Source organism: Zalophus californianus, chromosome 14, assembly GCF_009762305.2.
Source record: "Zalophus californianus isolate mZalCal1 chromosome 14, mZalCal1.pri.v2, whole genome shotgun sequence".
Lineage (NCBI taxonomy): Eukaryota > Metazoa > Chordata > Mammalia > Carnivora > Otariidae > Zalophus > Zalophus californianus.
Genome location: NC_045608.1, coordinates 91,740,266 through 91,756,985, shown reverse-complemented (window position 1 = coordinate 91,756,985; position 16,720 = coordinate 91,740,266). Strand labels below are relative to the sequence as shown.

Here is a 16,720-nt window from a genome sequence, read left to right as displayed (position 1 = left end):
CTCCCTGCACGGGGTCCCCATCTTGGGGGGATGCATGAAGCACGGGCGCTATGGGTGTGCCAAGCCTCACGCAGGACGCCTGGTGTCACAGCCACCCCTCCGCGTGTGGCCTCCACCTGAGCCCTGGGGGCGAGCGAGGATCAGCAACGGGACAGCGTCCACCCTTGCTCGCCCCCCAGCTCCTAGTCCCTTGGAGGCCGCAGGCCACTTTACACAGGCCTCCCTGGCTGGAGAAGGCCCAGGCAGCTACCACGCACACCAGAGTTCAAGGAGCCAGTGACACCTGGTGCTGTGGACAAGTGCCCAGTAAGACTCAGAAACGCGGGCTGTGGCCCTCTCCCGCCTGCAAAGCACCCACAGCAGCGGAAGTAGCCATCTTCCCACTCCGTGGGGGTCCCATGCCATTGGAGAGGAATACAAGAGGCACACGTGCTGCCCCAGCCCCGGGCACCCCTAGGTCTGTCACACCTGCCTCTCGGCCACGTGACGCCTGAGCCACGCTGGAAGGACACCCAGGGGCCCTGGGAGCTGCGGGCTCCCCTCCGCCTCTCGCCAGCTCTGGCCTTGGGGTCCCTGCGTTTCTGCTCAGACCTCAGCTTCTCGACCATAAAATAAGTGTCAGATGAAGGACTGGGAGTGTTTCTCTGAAGACTGGGGTACAGCGTGTCCCCAGGACATCCCCGCAAGCGCTCGCGGTGACGCAGGTCTCGCCAGCCCTGCATCAATCGGGATGCCTTCCTGTGCACTCGGCCTTTGAGGGCTCGGTCTGCGCGGGACAGACAGGATTCCCCGTCTCCCAGCCTCCAGACACTCCCTGCACGCTCCCGGGGCCCAGCCTTTCCCCGGGGGGACGGGGATCTGCTTCCCACCACAGCTGAACTGGGGGCCCATGACCCTCACTTGCTGGAAAACCTGCTGCAACTTGTCTTTTCCTTCCAAAGAGAATGTTCCAGACCCCACGCCCTTGAACCTGCTTGCCCACATTCTGCGCAGAGACCATTGGATCCCAAGAAGAGACATCGGGGCTAATCGTTTGGGTTTATAGCTCGGTTGTGACGTTCGCTTGACGTTTATGCAAAAGAGGCTTCTGTGCATGTCAGACCCATCGAGGTCTTTGTACACTGGGTGCCTGGAAGCAGCGGAGACAGACCAGAGTGGTGCAGGCTCACCGGGCGCGCTGGTGGCCCTCCCGTCACCGCGGGGACGCCTCAGCAGAAGGGCCCCTTAGAGCTGGTGCGTGCCAGGTGGCCGGTGCAAGACTGAGAGAGGGGAGGCCTGGCGGCCAGAAACCCACCACCATCTTACGGCTTTCGCAGCATCTGAGAGCTGCTTCCAGCCCGACAGGTGCCCCCAACCCCCTCCGGCCCCCTCCGTGGCCCTCCTCTGCACCGCGCCCACCTCCCCGGATGACAGAGCCGGACCACAGGCATCAGGCGGGGACACGGGGCTTGCTGTGACTTTCTGTGCCCAGGGGCACAGCCTCTTGTCATTCTGACCCCTGCACGGCCACCGAGGGGGGCCGAGCCGTCGCTGCGGGGGAGGGGGTGGTTCTTCTCCCGATTTCCCAGAGGAAGTCAGAGCCGCACTGCGCACCCCGCCCCCCGCAGCAGCCTGCATCCCCGCCCTCAGCTTCACTGTCCGCTAACCACAAAGCCCTGCACCTTGGTCACGGGACAAAGCGCCGGTCCCTCCCAAGCCGACCGCCGGGAACACAGCAGGCCCACAAGGCCGAGCCCGCAGACCACACAGCCCACCCACGGGCTCCCTTCCCGGGATCTGAGAAGCGATCTACATCAGGACGGGCGCCACGCAACCTAAAATCTCCCTCTAAATCAAAGGTCTGCCTGAAAACTCTGCCAGAAATAGAGAAAAGACCGCTGTTGACCCCGCACGGCTTTCCCTAAAGAAAGAAGCTCAGCTTTAATTAAACTCACTCGAGTCAGCAATTCAGGAACAAACATATTCTTAAACTTGCAAAGGACAAAGGCACAGGGCACACTGCACGTATCATTCAGACTGAGAAGAATTCTCCCCCGTTTACGAAATCTGGGATGTCTTGACTTTGCCCCAAAGCAACACTAACGCTGTCCGCTGAGGCATATTAGAAGTCTGAACAAACCCGGCGTCACAGCTTCCCCTGAGGAACGGACCTGAATGAAAGTGGGAGCGTGGCCCAAGGCCACGGGAGAGCCTCGTCTGGCCCGCCTGTGGCTTCTGGGGACGAGGGAGTCAGGGTCTGGGCTGCGGCCACCGCCCCCGGGCTCTCTCCCCGACACGCCTGGACCTACTCCGAAAGGGACTAATGTCACAGGTCAAACACCTCACAGTCAGACCCGTACTTTCATCCCCAAACTCGGGACCCTGGATGCACTTGCTGGATTCGGTAATACTTACTCAGGGGGCCCCTCGTTCGGCACCTGGAGCAGACGGGGCGATTCTATGGTGGAAACTAGGTACGGCCGGCAAGGGGTGAGGAGGAGTCTTGGATGGAGAGAAGGAAGCTGTCCTGCCACGGACTCTTCAGGAAGTCCTCAAGGAGCATAAGCCACTGAAACAAGATTGCTCTCAGCCGTGAAGGGTCCTTAGCAGCCGTGGAAAGAGTGTGAAGCCGGAGAGAGGGGGCAGGAAAGGTACCTGGGTTTCATAGTGAACTGTGTTCGTGGTTCGTAAACAGAGAGAACATCACACACATGAGCATATTTGGGCTTGTTACCACTTTCAGGAGAAAAACATTTTAGGGATCCCCAGTCTTGCTCAGGCACTCTGCCTTATGGTCCGTGGCTCCAAACAGGTTACGTAGATTAACTGCGTGGCTCCCTGGATCGGAGTGTCTCGAGAATGCCCCCGAATCAAAGATTTCTCTGGGAGAAAAAAGCAAAATGCAAATTCCTTTCCTCAGTCGCTCTCAAGACCCCTGGTGAAACCCTCTGCGTGAACGGCGAGGGTCCTGATTGTGATGTGCAGTCTTCTGGGGCGTTCAGCCCGTCACTTACAGGAGTGAGCACCCAGCATATGTCTGTGTGGTGCGTGGCTGGGGGGTCGGCTGGTTTCAGTCCCCTGAACGGAACAGGATGATGCAGCCCTTACGGTCTACTTGTGTGGAGCTGGAGCTTCTCTGTGCACAGTGGGGGCTGACTGGCCCCTAGCTTCAGTTACAGAGAACTGCATCCTTCAAAATGATAACCAAACCGGAAAATCTCACCTCATTAACTGCTATTGCATTCACTGCACCTAATTATTAGTGTTTACCAACATGAGTAGGAACTAATTTTCTAGGGAAGAGCAGCACGCACAAGTCCCCAGCCCTCCAGACATTAACAGACACCTCTAACTGACTCCATCAACAAACGCTAATTTTTCCTTATATACAGGAACATTTTTATTTCTAGCTGATCATGCCTTCCCAAGGTAACGTAAGGTAAGTCGACAATTTTTTTAAAAATAAAATAAGCCTACACTTTTTTTTAAAAATCCATTCTTCCTTCTACCTTTTTCTTCTGTTGTATGGCTAGCCCGTGATTTCTCCATGTGCTGCCAAGTGTTAGGTTTGGAACATCGGCCTCTGTCCCACATGGAACCCACAAGAACCTGGCTTGGAGTGGTGTGGCCCGCAGCACCAGGTCCTGGACAGGAAAGTCAGGAGACCCGGCAAGCACATCCCCATCCCCCTCGAGTACCAGTTGTTGCACCCATTAAATGAAGCGGTTGCTTCTGAGCGTGCTGAGCAACACTTCTTGCTCTACCAATGGTGAGGGGCGAGCATGAGAATCATACACCCCGTATTTTAAAAGCGAGTAGGATCACTTTCTTTATTCCCTTTTTAGATGGAATCCTTTGGGGACACAGGGAGGAATTCCTAGAACTTGGGTGGCTTAGCCATGGAGGACAGGGTCAGTAGGAAAACCATCAGTGTGCCCAGCACGAGACGCGCGTGTGCGGACCCACCTGACAACAGGGCGACAGGCGAGCCCTGGGCGTGTCGGGGGCCGCGGCACAGACTGAGGCGGCTGCACGTGGCCTCCAGCGGGCTCAGAGTTCTCTCCACGGGATCGGATGCTTGCTGAGGACCAGTGCCCGGGCTGAGGGTCAGCGGGCGCACAGCCTGGTGTGAGGAGCACCTGCCTTGGTGAGCCTCGATTTCGAGCTTAAGAAAGGGTGGGGCTTCTCACACAGCAGCTGCACCCCGAGCTCCTTTCTCTCTCCATCACGTACAAAAGATGGAGCAGGTATCAACACACACATTGGATTGGAAGGACCAATGTCCCCCGAACTAGCACCCTGTACAGGAAAGGGGGAGGAGCAGAACCTACTTTTGGTTACTACGTGTGATCTGAAGGAAGCCGGGGCATACTTCATGATATTTAAAGGACGTTCTAATATCGTAACATACCCCAAGTCATCACACCGTTATGAGGACTCTTAGCCATTAGGGGCAGGGGTCTGGATGCACACGATTTTGAAGTTTGGGTTGGTCCTAACACAGCCTCTAGTCTATTATGTAACTTCTCTCAGCTCTTGGTGTGCGCGTGGCCAGTCTTCTAGCTGCCTTCTTTTGAGCTGGGTGTGTAGTGATCTCTTACTGCTCTCTCCACTACTCTGCACTCATGCAACACCGTCCATCTAGAAGAGAAAAGCAAGCAAACTGAGGCCTGGGCCGGGGGGGGGAGGGGCCCCGAGTCTTGCTGGGCTGTGCCTCATGCAACAGGGAGCACACAGGTGCATCTCGGGGCTCAGCCCCTGGAGTGGTGAGCACACGGGGCGGTGGGGGGACACATCCAAGAGCCAGGGATTCGCTAGGATTTCATCCACTGACATTGTGATGGTTGTTTCTGGAAAGATAAGAAATAAAGTAGGAGCTAGAACTTGTTTTTCCCCTAACCACAAAACCCCAGGCACAGTGAATATTAATTTTTTCAAGATACAGCATTTTCTTCTGAGAGGGAATGAGTCCATCAATTTGTCTCTAATCAAATCCAGATGCAAATGTGTTGCAGAGTTCTCCCTATTTTCATAAAACAGCCACTGTATTCAAGGGAACGAATCTTTACCCAGTCTGATGACCATTGATCTTCAGATGTGTCAGGTGAAAACTAATCTCCTGGTATTGCTTGCAAGTTTAAGAACTCCCAGCTCTCTGGCAAATTGGAAAACTTAAAACCCGTTCCTGAGGTCTGGATGGGGAGCGCGGCCCTGGCCTGGAAGCCGGTGCACGGGCGCCCCCTGCTGGTGGCGGACATTATCGCAAGAGGAGGGAAAAGAACCAGTATTTTTCAAAAGCAATACAATGACACAGGTTAATGGAAAAAGTGATTTCCCCTAAAAACTAATAGAAAGGTTGCCCTTTGTGCTATGGTTTCTCTCCCATGGCGTTTAGGACTTCTCAGCATAATGTTATCTGCCATCAAGGAGTTGTTGTTTGATTCATCGTGATGCCGAAAGAAAGAGTAACAGGTGGTGCCACACAATGTTGTGCAAACTGAGGCCACATTTCAAGGCACCTGCCCCTTTCTCCGTTTACGCAGGCATAGAGCCAGGTCTGAACATTGTCTCACCAAACTGAGAAACAAGAGCCATCCCTAAGTGGTATAGTTTCTTCGGCAACCTTTCAAATTTTGAGTTCTTTATATAATGAGTTTGTGTTATTTTTCTCATTAGGCCAAAGCTTTCATTAAGAAATAAGTATTTTTTTCAAATCTCACTTGTGCAAGATGATCACCTGCACGTATTTTGGAGGCGCTGTGTTGAGAAGGCCCAGCCTCGGGTGTAGACCGAGGGTCATGGGCGGGGGTGGGGGTCCGGCGTCCCTGCCTCCCAGCTCTGAGTGCCCCCTTGTCCCAGTTCATCCCAGATCACCTGAGAACTCCCCCTTACCTCTTAACCTCCTGCGGAAGAAATGAGCTGCCAGGAATGGGGCAGGACTCACCAGTTTGACAAATAACGGTAAAATGTTAACCATTTTGCCTCTTTTTTCAACCTTAGTGAACACAAAAGTGCTTCATCAGAGAATTACTAACTGTGTGTCTCAAAAACTAACTAAGCATCGGGGCGCCTGCGTGGCTCAGGCAGGTAGGCGTCTGACTCCTGATCTCGGCTCAGGTCTTGATCTCAGGGTCGTGGGATCGAGCCCCGTGTTGGGCTCCACCCGGAGTGTGGAGCCTAAAAAAACAAAAACAAAAAACCAACGAAGTGAGAAAAATCCTTCCTCTTTTGGGGAGCCCCAGCTCAGTGGGCTCCATGGCAAGGGACTCCATCCATCACAAGTACTCGCGGGGCAGACGCTGAGGACCAAGGAGGGACTGACAGAGGAAGCCCCCCAAGTGACTGGCCCGCGCCCCTCGTGCCCCTGCACCTGGCCTGGCCCCAGCTGGTCTGCGGGGCGGACAGGTCCCCCTCGTGCCCCCCGATCTGCCCCTCGTTCTTCCTGCCCGTGCTTCCTCCAAACACAGTGTCCTGCCCGTCTCTCCCATGCTAACTGCCCACATCCCATAAACTGTAAAATACAATAACCAAAACCCGAGTATTTTTAAAGTGCCTCCCCAGGCCTGCCAGGGGTTCCCCAGCTCTGCTCTGACCTGACCCGGCCGTCAGCCCCCGAGACTTGCCTAGAGGAGGGCCCGGCTGCCCCTCCAGCCCCCCTCCCGGTGCCCGCCTTCCAGCAGAGCGGACTGGCCTTCACGGGGCGCCAGCGTCGTGTTGTGCACCGTACTCATTCCCCCTGCCCGACGGCTTCCCTTCGAGCTGCTGAGGGAGGGCGAGTGGGGGTCCGGGCATCCCTTCCGCCAGTTTAACAGATCAGGGCAGACCAGGGGCTCAGCACAGAAGCCAAAAGGTGGGAGCACCCAGGTGTCCCTCGACAGTGAATGGATAAACAGAAGGGGTGTGTCCATGCAACAGAAGTTTCCAGCCTGAAAAATTTTGGAAGGAAATTCTGGCATCTGCTACCACATGGATGAACCTCGAGGGCCTGATGCTGGTTTCAAGGAGCCAGACATAGCAGGAGCAATCCTGTATCATTCCGCTCCTGCCAGGTGCCTAGAGCAATCACATCCGTGGAGACAGGAAGTCGCTGGTGGGCGCCGAGGGGCTGGGGAGAGGGCACGAGGGCTTGGGGTTTAGCGAGTGCAGATCTCAGTTTGGGCAGTCCAATGCCACATGAGGTGTTACAGTCTAGAGGGGCCATATTGTTCAGATAGCAGACACATTAGGAAGGTGAAGATGTTCCAAGCAAGGGTACCCACGCGAGCAAGAGCTCAGACGGAGATGAGATGCTGCATCTGGAGGGACGGCCGGACTCACGGACACAGGGCTCCTGCTAGACAGTCCCGGTGATGACACAGTGTCCTCATCAGCACTCGGCTCCGTAAAGACAGACCCTGCTCCAGTTTAGATACTAACCTACAGAGACACAGACTCGGTTTCCGTGCGTGGTTCTGTGAAGTCTAAGGCATGTGGCCTTCTGTGTAGCCGCCACCACAGTGAGGACCCTTCACCCCAGAGCCGTCCCCCTGCTTTCCCATTGTACCCACAGCACAGCCTCCCCTCGCCCATCCCTGCGCCCTGGCGACCGATGCCCTGCTCGCCCTCACTGCGATTTAGTTGTTAGAAGAACGTCACATAAATGAGTCCACACGGCAGGAGCTCTTCTGGGAGTGGTTGCTTCTGCTCAGCCTGACACCTTGGAGAGGCCTTGAGTTCCCGGGTGTATCAAACGCTCGTCCCGTCTTGCTGCTCCGTGGTACTCCGCTGCGCGGATGTGCCACTTCGTCTACCTTTCCTCTCACTGATGAGCATTTGGGTTGTTTGCCGATTTAGTGATCAGGAATTGAGCTGCTAATAAACATTTGTGGACAGGTTTTTTTTAATGAACATAAGTTTTCATTTAAGATTGAAATTACTTTTTCCCTCAAAAAATTGGTGACCAATATATTCATTACAAAAAAAAAAAAATCACTTCCAGAAATACTTTTTTTTCCTTTTACCATTCAAAGCAGGAAGCAGGATTGCTGGGTCCTACGGGAAGTAGATGGATAACTTTATGAGAAGCTGCCAAATTGTCTGACAGAGGGACTGTACCATTTTGCATTCTTACCAACAATGCAAGAGAGCTCCCAGTGCCCCACATCCTCGTCAACACTTAGTATTGTCAGTACTTTTTATTTTGTCCATCGTGATACATGTGCAGTGGTGTCTCCTCGTGGCTTTGAGTTGCATTTTCCTAGTGGCTGACAAAGTCGAGCAGCTTTTCACGTGCCCATCCTGCCTCATGCAGCATCGATTCCGTGTTTGGTCCATCATTTTAAACCGGGTTGTTTTTTTCACCATTGAGTTTTGAGAGCTCTTTACATATTCTGGTTTCAAGGGTTTTGTCAGTTGTGTGTTTTGCACATATTTTCTCTAGTCTGTAGTTTGACTTTTCATTCTTTTAACAGTGTCTTTTGCAAAACCAAAGTTTTAAATTTTATGGGCCGTTCCTTGGGTGTCATGTCTCAGAACTATGTTTTCTTCTAAAATCATATAGTTTTACATTGTAGATAAAGATCTATAGTCCATTTTGAGTTCATTTCTGGATAAGGTGCGACACTGGGTTGAGGTTCACTTTTTTGGAGATTCAGATGCAGTTGTTCCAATACCATTTGTTGAAAATACTATTGAATGGTCTTCGCACCTTTCTCAAGAATCAGCAGGTCACATTTGGGTGGCCCTGTTTCTGGACGTGATGGTGTCCGTCCATCTATGTGTCTGTCTCCCCTCCAGCACCACACTCCCTTGGTCACTTTCACTCTACCGAAATCTGAAATTCAAAGCATGTGCTTCCTCGAGCTTTATTCTTCTTTTCCACAGTTGCTGGGCTATTTTGATCCCTTTGCATTTCTGGATAGTCTTAGAAACAGCTTGCCTGCATCTGAACAAAACCCTGTTGGGACTTTGATAGGATGTGCATTAAATCTGTAGAGCTACTTGGGGAGGGCCGACACCTTTACCATGCTGAGCCATCCCATCCACAAACATGGAATGTCTCTCCGCTCACTCTTTGCTTTCTTCCCTCAGCATTTCCTGGGGTTTAGCATAGAAATCCTATGCATGTTTTCCTAGATTTATGTCTGGTGCTATTATACATGTTAGTGTTTTCAAATTTTGCTTTTTCTAAGTGTTCATTGCTTAATGTGTAGAAATGTGATTGGCTACATGTCCTTTTACTACCAGGCCATTCCAAATATAACTGCAGTTGTAAGCAGGTGACTACCTCAGATCACCTGTGCATTGGACAATTTACAACCGAGAGTCCAGGTCAAGTCCGTACTCAGCGGGCTTCGCTGCACACGTAACAGAAGAAGTGTGTGGCTTCACCAAGGGCCTTCTGTCTACTTAAGATCAACGCTGTGTGTGAGGCTCTGTATTCAAAATGATCTGCACGGTCTACATTGTTAATCCAACACACAGTGAATGCATATTGTATCCTAAGTTCTGTGGTGAGAGCTATAAATATACCAACCACCTCTTCCAGGAATGGCTCTGACCCCTGATGTTGTAGCTCCCAGAGCCAAAATGCACTTTACCAATTTCATGCACTGCTTTAAATTATTTTTCCCTCAAAAGCTTGGTGACTGATATATTTATCATAAAAATCACAAAATACATAATTTGTCTTATAGCATTCAACGCAGGTATGCATAATTCACATGAGAAACATTATTACCTATGTAAACCTCATTATCTATCTCACAACATAAGTTTTAATAATATGAGATCTGCATAATATGACCTAACATTCACTTCTGTAAAAACCTCTATGTATAGTTTAAGATATTTTTCTAGTTTAATCACAGGCTATATGAGTTACAGGTGCCTGATTCCTCTATGACTCAATATCCAATACAGAGCATGCAGAAAAACGGTGTATAAAACACCAAGAGGAGAGCAAGGTGTACTGGATTTCGAGCCGATTTCCTTATTTCAGACCATTTGGATGGTGTCTCATGAATAACCACCTGCAGAACATATCAGACACTTAAAAGATATTTGTCTTAATGTAAGTAATTTAAATCATTTCCTGGCTCATCCATTTTTGCTTTTTAATTCTTAATTTTGCGCTCACTCTTTCATTGGAGAATATGCAGCGTCGGCGTGCTGATTGAGTGTGATCAGCCAGCGAAGTCAGGCAGTTGGAAATCAGGTAAAAGACAAGGATGCGGGGAGGGGAAGCAGGTTATTCGGGTCCCTGCAGCATCAGCAGAGAGCATGAGTTAGAATAAGCAGGCTCAGGGGTTTCGGCAGGAACAGAACCCCTCTGGCTCTGTCCCTGCTGTGTCCACATCTCCAGGCTCAGTGCCCACAGCCACCCGGCTCCCTGTGCCCTCCTGCAGGCGTGTGCGGGGAGTCCTGAGCGGTGGGGCTCCCAGCCGGCCGCTGGGGCTGGACACTCAGGGTGCTCATGGATGAGCGGCGCAGGAGGCCGACGACCCACCGGGTCTGCAGGGTGAGCTGGAGCCGGCTTCCAGCGGGTGACCCCTGCAGAGTGAGCAGGGCGGGGGCAGAGGAAGGGCGTTGCGGGCAGCAAGGAGCCTCTCCCGGAGGCAGGGTCTGGGCGCGGGGAGGGTGCCTGCCGGACCCAGGTGAGGGAGGGCAGAGGCCCGGCCCACAGGCCAGCGGGGTGCTGGGAGTCTAAAGGACCGGGGCCTGCCGGGGCTGGGGTTGCCCGGGGGGGCAGAGAAGTCCATCGGGGGGCCTGCTTAGCTTAGCACCGGGAGTGGGCAGGTCGTGGCGCTTGAAGGGTGAGCCGGGCACGGAGCGTCCCAGGGAACGGGCGGGGCCCGGGTGACCTTGTCCACAGCCCAGTGAGGCGGCGGGCCATCAGAGCAAAGACCAGCACTCGGGGTGGTGCACACCTGCACGCCCAGTGGAGTGGGTTCGCAGCGGCCCTCCAGCCAGAGAAAAAGTGCTGTTTGGTGAAGCCGAAGCAGGGGGTGGTCAGGAGGGAAGGGGGAGAGGACCGCCGGGTTTGCCGACGTGTCTGGGCCGGAACGGATGCAAGGTTGCGTTCGAGAAAGACAAGATGCACTCCTGGAGGCAAGGGTAGCCGCCGGGCTTCAGACCCGGGGGTCTGAGGCAGGAAAACGGGCATCTGGGGACATCCCAACATGTCCCCAGCCAGTGGGTGCTGGATGCAGTGTACCTTTCACTGCAACCAGGCCCCGTCGGGGTACTGCGGCCACCTGTTAGATGAGGCCCACCAAAGGCCTTAAATTCTGGAGACGCACGCTTTGGACTCCGTGGAGGCAAAGTGTCTCCCGAAGAAGGGCTTCATCTCACACAGCAAACACAAAGCTCATGAGGGAAGGGAGCGCCTCCGGGGACCTCAGCACGTGTAACGGAAATGCCCCTGGGAACTTCTCCCTCACGTTCTTCCCTGTGCATGTCACTGGGTGAGCAGGAGGAGAGCCCCAGGGTCGGCTTTGCAAGCTCGCCTCCCCGAGCGCTGTGTGCAGGCGGCGCTCAGCCCATGGTGCAGGGGTGCGTGGAGGCTGCTGAACTGTGGACCTCGCCCCTCCCCCCCCACATTCCCTGTCCTCTCTGCAGCACTTCCTGAGCTGGGAAGAGCTGGGCACTGCTCCCCACAGCCTTCCCGCTGCTCAAGATTTGGAAGAGGTCGTCCCAAACTGGGCCGGTGCCAGTGCTGTGACCTGGGACGCTGATTTTGAGAAACGGAGGCTCGTTCACGTGATGCAACCCCTTCAAAGCTCATGGTGGGGTTTTTTGCCATTAATTCCCAAGTATTCTCCTTTATCCACAGCAGAAGCTCAGGGAAGTGGTAGCTTTCTTGTACGGCTTACTTACCCTGAGCCCGTCTTCGGCGGACTCCCCCTTACATTCCCTTCCCTTGCCCTGTGCTGTGACTTTGGGGGCCCCGACGCTGGCTCCATGGTGGAGATGCTTCGGGCACATCCAGACTTCCTGCCTGAGGTCCCCTGCCACCCTAGGAGTGTCCTGGGTCATGCAGCCATGCTGCAGCATAAGGTCCTGATCCCAGAGAATCCAGATGCATCCCCCGGAGAGGAGAGAGGCAGCTCTGCCAGGGGGGCCAGAGCAGAGGGTGGGACCTGACCTGAGCTCAGCACGCCCTCTCTTTCAGGATGGACATCATGCGGCGAGAACTGCCCACTACGGCTCCCTGCCCCAGAAGTCGCAGCACGGCCGGCCCCAAGATGAAAACCCTGTAGTGCACTTCTTCAAGAACATCGTAAGTGCTCCCATCCCACTGTGAGCGGCAGGCTGCCGGGAGAATCGAGATTGCAGGGGGCAGCAGGTGCCCGGCCACAGCCTCATCCACAGGGGACCTGAGTCTACCCCAGAGGACCCGGAGCTCTAATCATGAGGGGTTTGAGTATATCCCCAGATGACTGATTCTAATCATGAGGGGACCTGACTCTATCCCCAGGTGACTCTGAACTCTAATCCATGGGGGGTCTGAGTCTATCCCCAGGTGACCCTGAGCTCTGATCCATGGGGGGTCTGAGTCTATCCCCAGGTGACCCTGAATTCTAATCCATGGGGGGTCTGAGTCTATCCCCAGATGACCCTGAATTCTAATCCATGGGGGGTCTGAGTCTATCCCCAGATGACCCTGAGCTCTAATCCATGGGGGGTCTGAGTCTATCCCCAGGTGACCCTGAATTCTAATCCACGGGGGGTTCTGAGTCTATCCCCAGGTGACCCTGAATTCTAATCCACGGGGGGGTCTGAGTCTATCCCCAGGTGACCCTGAACTCCAATCCATGGGGGGGTCTGAGTCTATCCCCAGGTGACCCTGAGCTCTAATCCATGGGGGGTCTGAGTCTATCCCCAGGTGACCCTGAGCTCTAATCCATGGGGGGTCTGAGTCTATCCCCAGGTGACCCTGAGCTCTAATCCATGGGGGGTCTGAGTCTATCCCCAGGTGACCCTGAGCTCTCATCCACAAGGGACATGAGTCTATCCCCGATGATGCCTCCCTCCTCCTCAGGGTGAGGTTGGCCATGGGAGTTCAGATCTAGAACCTGGTCACAAGGTCCCAACTGCATCTGCCACTTATTGAATCTTGTGTTCTAGCAAAGAACTCACTCCTTTTGAGACTAAAGGACTCTTAGTTTAAAAACACAGGCTTTGCAAAACTATGGAGACAAAAAGATTAAAGAGATGCCAAGAGGAGTGGTTATCAGAGTTTGTGGGCAGGGAGGTGAACGGGGCAGCACGGAGGGTTTGGGGGCCGTGGGCCTACTGTGTGATACGAAGGTGGTGGACACCTGACGTCGCACGTTTGTGCAAACCCACAGAACGTGCACCATGAGCGTGACCTTACCATGTGCTACGATTCCCTGAAGAGAAGTACGTCGGCTTCCCAGCTTGTAACACAGGAGCCACGCGCAAGCGAGGCCATGATAAATGGGGAACAGTGTGCAGGACGAGAGGGCAGACGTGGCAGACGTGGCAACTCTCTAATTTCTGTGCATTCCTTCCAGAAACTTAAGACCACTCTGAAAAATAAAGATTGAGAAACAAAAGCAAAACCACAAGCTTCTAATCCTAAACTTTTTGTGTAGCGGGCATTTTAAGAGGGTCTTTTTTATGTTGACAAGTGAGTGTTGGGAGCCCCAGGCCCAAGAACACTCCCCTCGAAGCTCTGAGTACCAGGGGACACTTTACCTCCACCCTGAGAAGCAAGACCCTTAGCAAAGTGAGCTTCGCTGTCACAGCGAGCGCACCCAGGAACCACAGCAGGACGAATCGTTCCAGCTTGCGAAGCCTGCGGGTGCCCCCCTCCTCTGAGGGTTCTCTGAGTGTTCTGGAAGCTTCTGCCTGGCGTTGGCGTCTCAGGCCCCGTAGTCTCCGAGAACGAGGGGACAGGAACCGGGAGGCAGAGAGGGGTGACTTCTGAGGCGCCGGGCTCCCAGCCAAACGGGGGCTGGTCAGGAGCAGGAAGGTGAGGGCAGGAGGCTCCCCGGGGAGAGAGGCGCCCGCCCCCGCTCACAGGCCTCTGTGTGTCTTTGTAGGTGACACCACGCACACCTCCTCCGTCGCAAGGAAAGGTAAGACCTCTGAACTTGTCCTTAATTGTCACGCCGTCTGTAGACCTTCCCCGAAATCCCCAAATGGACCAAAAAGAGGGCGGGCCTCACGGCTACCTGACTTCACCCCAAATGTGTGCCCCGTGGAGCCCAAGCAGCACAGGCTGAGGAAGGAACGCGCCCCAGCAGAGACTGCTGCCGGCTCCCAGCTCGCTCCCCCCACACCCTGTCCCAAATCCAGCCCAAATCCACCCCGAGCTGCCCCTGGGGTCCCGCGGGGGTCACCACCACTCGCCAGCTCAGCACGGCCCCGATTTGTGTTTCTTGTTTATTAAAAGACTTTTTTTTTTTTTTTCCTGCCTGGATCACAATGTCATTGTTTCTCTCTCTCTCACACAGGGGCGAGGACTGTCCCTCAGCAGATTTAGCTGGGTAGGTGACACTTGCGTGTCCCCGCACCTCCCTCTCCCTTCTGCTCCTCACAGCTGCCAGCACCTGTGCTCTGCTCCGCGAAGCTGCCTCACAGGCCCCCTTCTTCCCCGGCAGGCCCGTTGCCCATGCTGTCGGGGGGCTGCCTTCTCCTCCTGGCGGGAACCCAGGGCCCCCGCCGCCGACCCCGCAGGGCCCTGCTTCCTCGCTTGACCGGGCGCCTCCCGGGAAGGAGCAGCTCCGCGCCTGAGAAAGTTCCTGACTTCCTTCCAGCCCGAGGGGTGGGACACCCGTCCCCGCAGGGCAGTCCCAGGGAGGCCGGGGTCAGCGGGCCATCCAAATAACCAGCCCGACCCGAGGCTGAGGAAACGCGATGCCGCCTCTGGTCACGCGGTCCAGTGAAGCCACCAGACCTGGGGTTTGATCGCGGCGTAGCTTAGCTGTCAGCCATCCAGGAACATCCTCTGAGGAATGCCAAGAACAAGGTGCCCATCCCGATTGTAAATGGCCAACTTGCTCACTTTCTAGACACCGGTGAAATGTGGTGTCTGAGCCAGCCTAAAATGCCTGTCGGTGTATTCTAACCAAACCTCTAGACTTCGGTTAGTAGTAAAGGCCAGAGTTCTTACTTTACCAAAGCTGCCATCTGCAGAATAAATGGAAGAGTAACCACTCACCTGTAGGCCAGAGATCCCTTCTGGCCTGGAAACACAGCCCGAGTCCCTAGTGCAGAGCGTGCATGCACTTGGTGCTCAGTTAATAAGCACCACACACATGGATGACTAGAGTTTACAAAAAAGAGAACGGAGGACGAAGAGAGAACAGTGGGGGGGAGGGGCGCGAGGGGGGGCGGCCCATGGAGAAGGTAGGGGGTTCCATAAGGTTCCTGGATTGCCCCAGCCAGTTCTTACATGGAATTTGCTGGAACACTTTATACAAATATATCTAAGCCTTTTCCGAAGCTGATGACTTTGCATAAAGGGGCCAAGAGGGTAGGAAACACGTGGGCTGGGCCTCGCAGCCAGTTAATTTCTGATTTTCTGTGCCAGCAGGAGACCCAGATGACACTGCAGAAGGAACTCTTGTTTTGGTAACCCCTTGGTCTGCCTCCTGACTTTCTAGGCGTGGACTCTCCGGCGTGATGCGGAGTCACCGGGGGACGTGCAGGGCGGGGGAGGAGGCCCTTCCTCCCTCCAGGCATTTAGAGCCTGCTTCACCCAGCAGCTAACCAGAAAGACCTTGGCTTCCCCCTGCGCCTCTGTTTGGGGGCTACTAATCTTTACTCAGTTTCTCTTTCTTTTCCAAAGCAAAATCCGCCTCCGTATTTCATTTGCTTGTGTGTCCATTTCCTCAAGCTACAGGACTGCCTTCCTGCTTGGAGTTTGTGAAAGTCACCCATCCTTCTTCTAAACTCTGTTGAACACTTCTTGGTAAATTCCAGGTTGTCCAAAGATAGTAGTGACCAAGAATTTGAAAGGAGGAAAAGTCAAGCAGGTTATTTAATCTGAAAACTTACCCTTGAGTTTTGTTCTCAGAAGCTCCTAATTTTAGAGAAAAGCAAGGGACACACAGGAGGATTCAGCACTGGTGTGCGAGGCCGTGTGCGTTCCCTGCACGCTTAGCCGAGACCCGTCGCTCCGCGGGATGTCCCGGAGCGAGCGCATCCATGGAAACCTCTGGACCCCAGGGCTGCCCGCGCTCCAGCGCACCCCGCCCCCATCCCAGCCTGACGCCTCTAGGATAGAGGGAGGCACTGCATGGACTCCGGGCCCTCCAGCCCATGCGTATGCACGCGGCAAGGCCTGTGGGCGGGGGCAGAGGCACCTGGGGCTCCACCAGGGGGCGGGTCATTTCCTTGACTCGACTGTTAGGAGCAGACCACGGAGAGTCTCCCCTGTCCTGCTGGCAGAACCTGAAATCTCAGACCCTGTCCGCTGAAGACAGACGCGCGGGGCAGACAGCGACCTTACCTGAGACCCCCGGCCTGCTTGGCGCCTGCGTGACATGGTGCCCGAGGCTGGAGAGCCCCGTACCGCAAACGCTAACCTCCCTGTGTCTGCCCGAGCCCCCCACCTCCTTCCCCGTGTCCGCGGGGGAGTTGCCGTTTGAAAGTAAAGCATCTTCGAAAACAGACTAGTCCTAGGACAGGGATGTCCTGACCGGTCAGCAATCAGCTGCCATTGCTCTGTGCCGCGCACAGAAAGGTCTTCCTCCCTCCAGCACGAGGTGGGGCCTGGCGCTGGGAGCCG

At 54.6% G+C, this 16,720-nt stretch overlaps 1 protein-coding gene across 4 annotated transcripts in view; it reads left to right on the top strand.

The window, feature by feature from the left end:
• Window positions 1–16,720, top strand: part of LOC113912685 (myelin basic protein) — a 116,896-nt gene that overhangs the window by 92,403 nt on the left and 7,773 nt on the right. For 2 of the 4 annotated variants that reach the window (XM_027576269.2, XM_027576272.2), the window contains 3 exons: window positions 12,131–12,238; window positions 14,028–14,063; window positions 14,442–14,474. In XM_027576269.2, coding sequence (XP_027432070.1) covers window positions 12,131–12,238; window positions 14,028–14,063; window positions 14,442–14,474 — 177 coding nt within the window. The remainder of the gene's footprint in view (window positions 1–12,130; window positions 12,239–14,027; window positions 14,064–14,441; window positions 14,475–16,720) is intronic. The other 2 variants (XM_027576270.2, XM_027576273.2) reach the window with 1 other exon arrangement.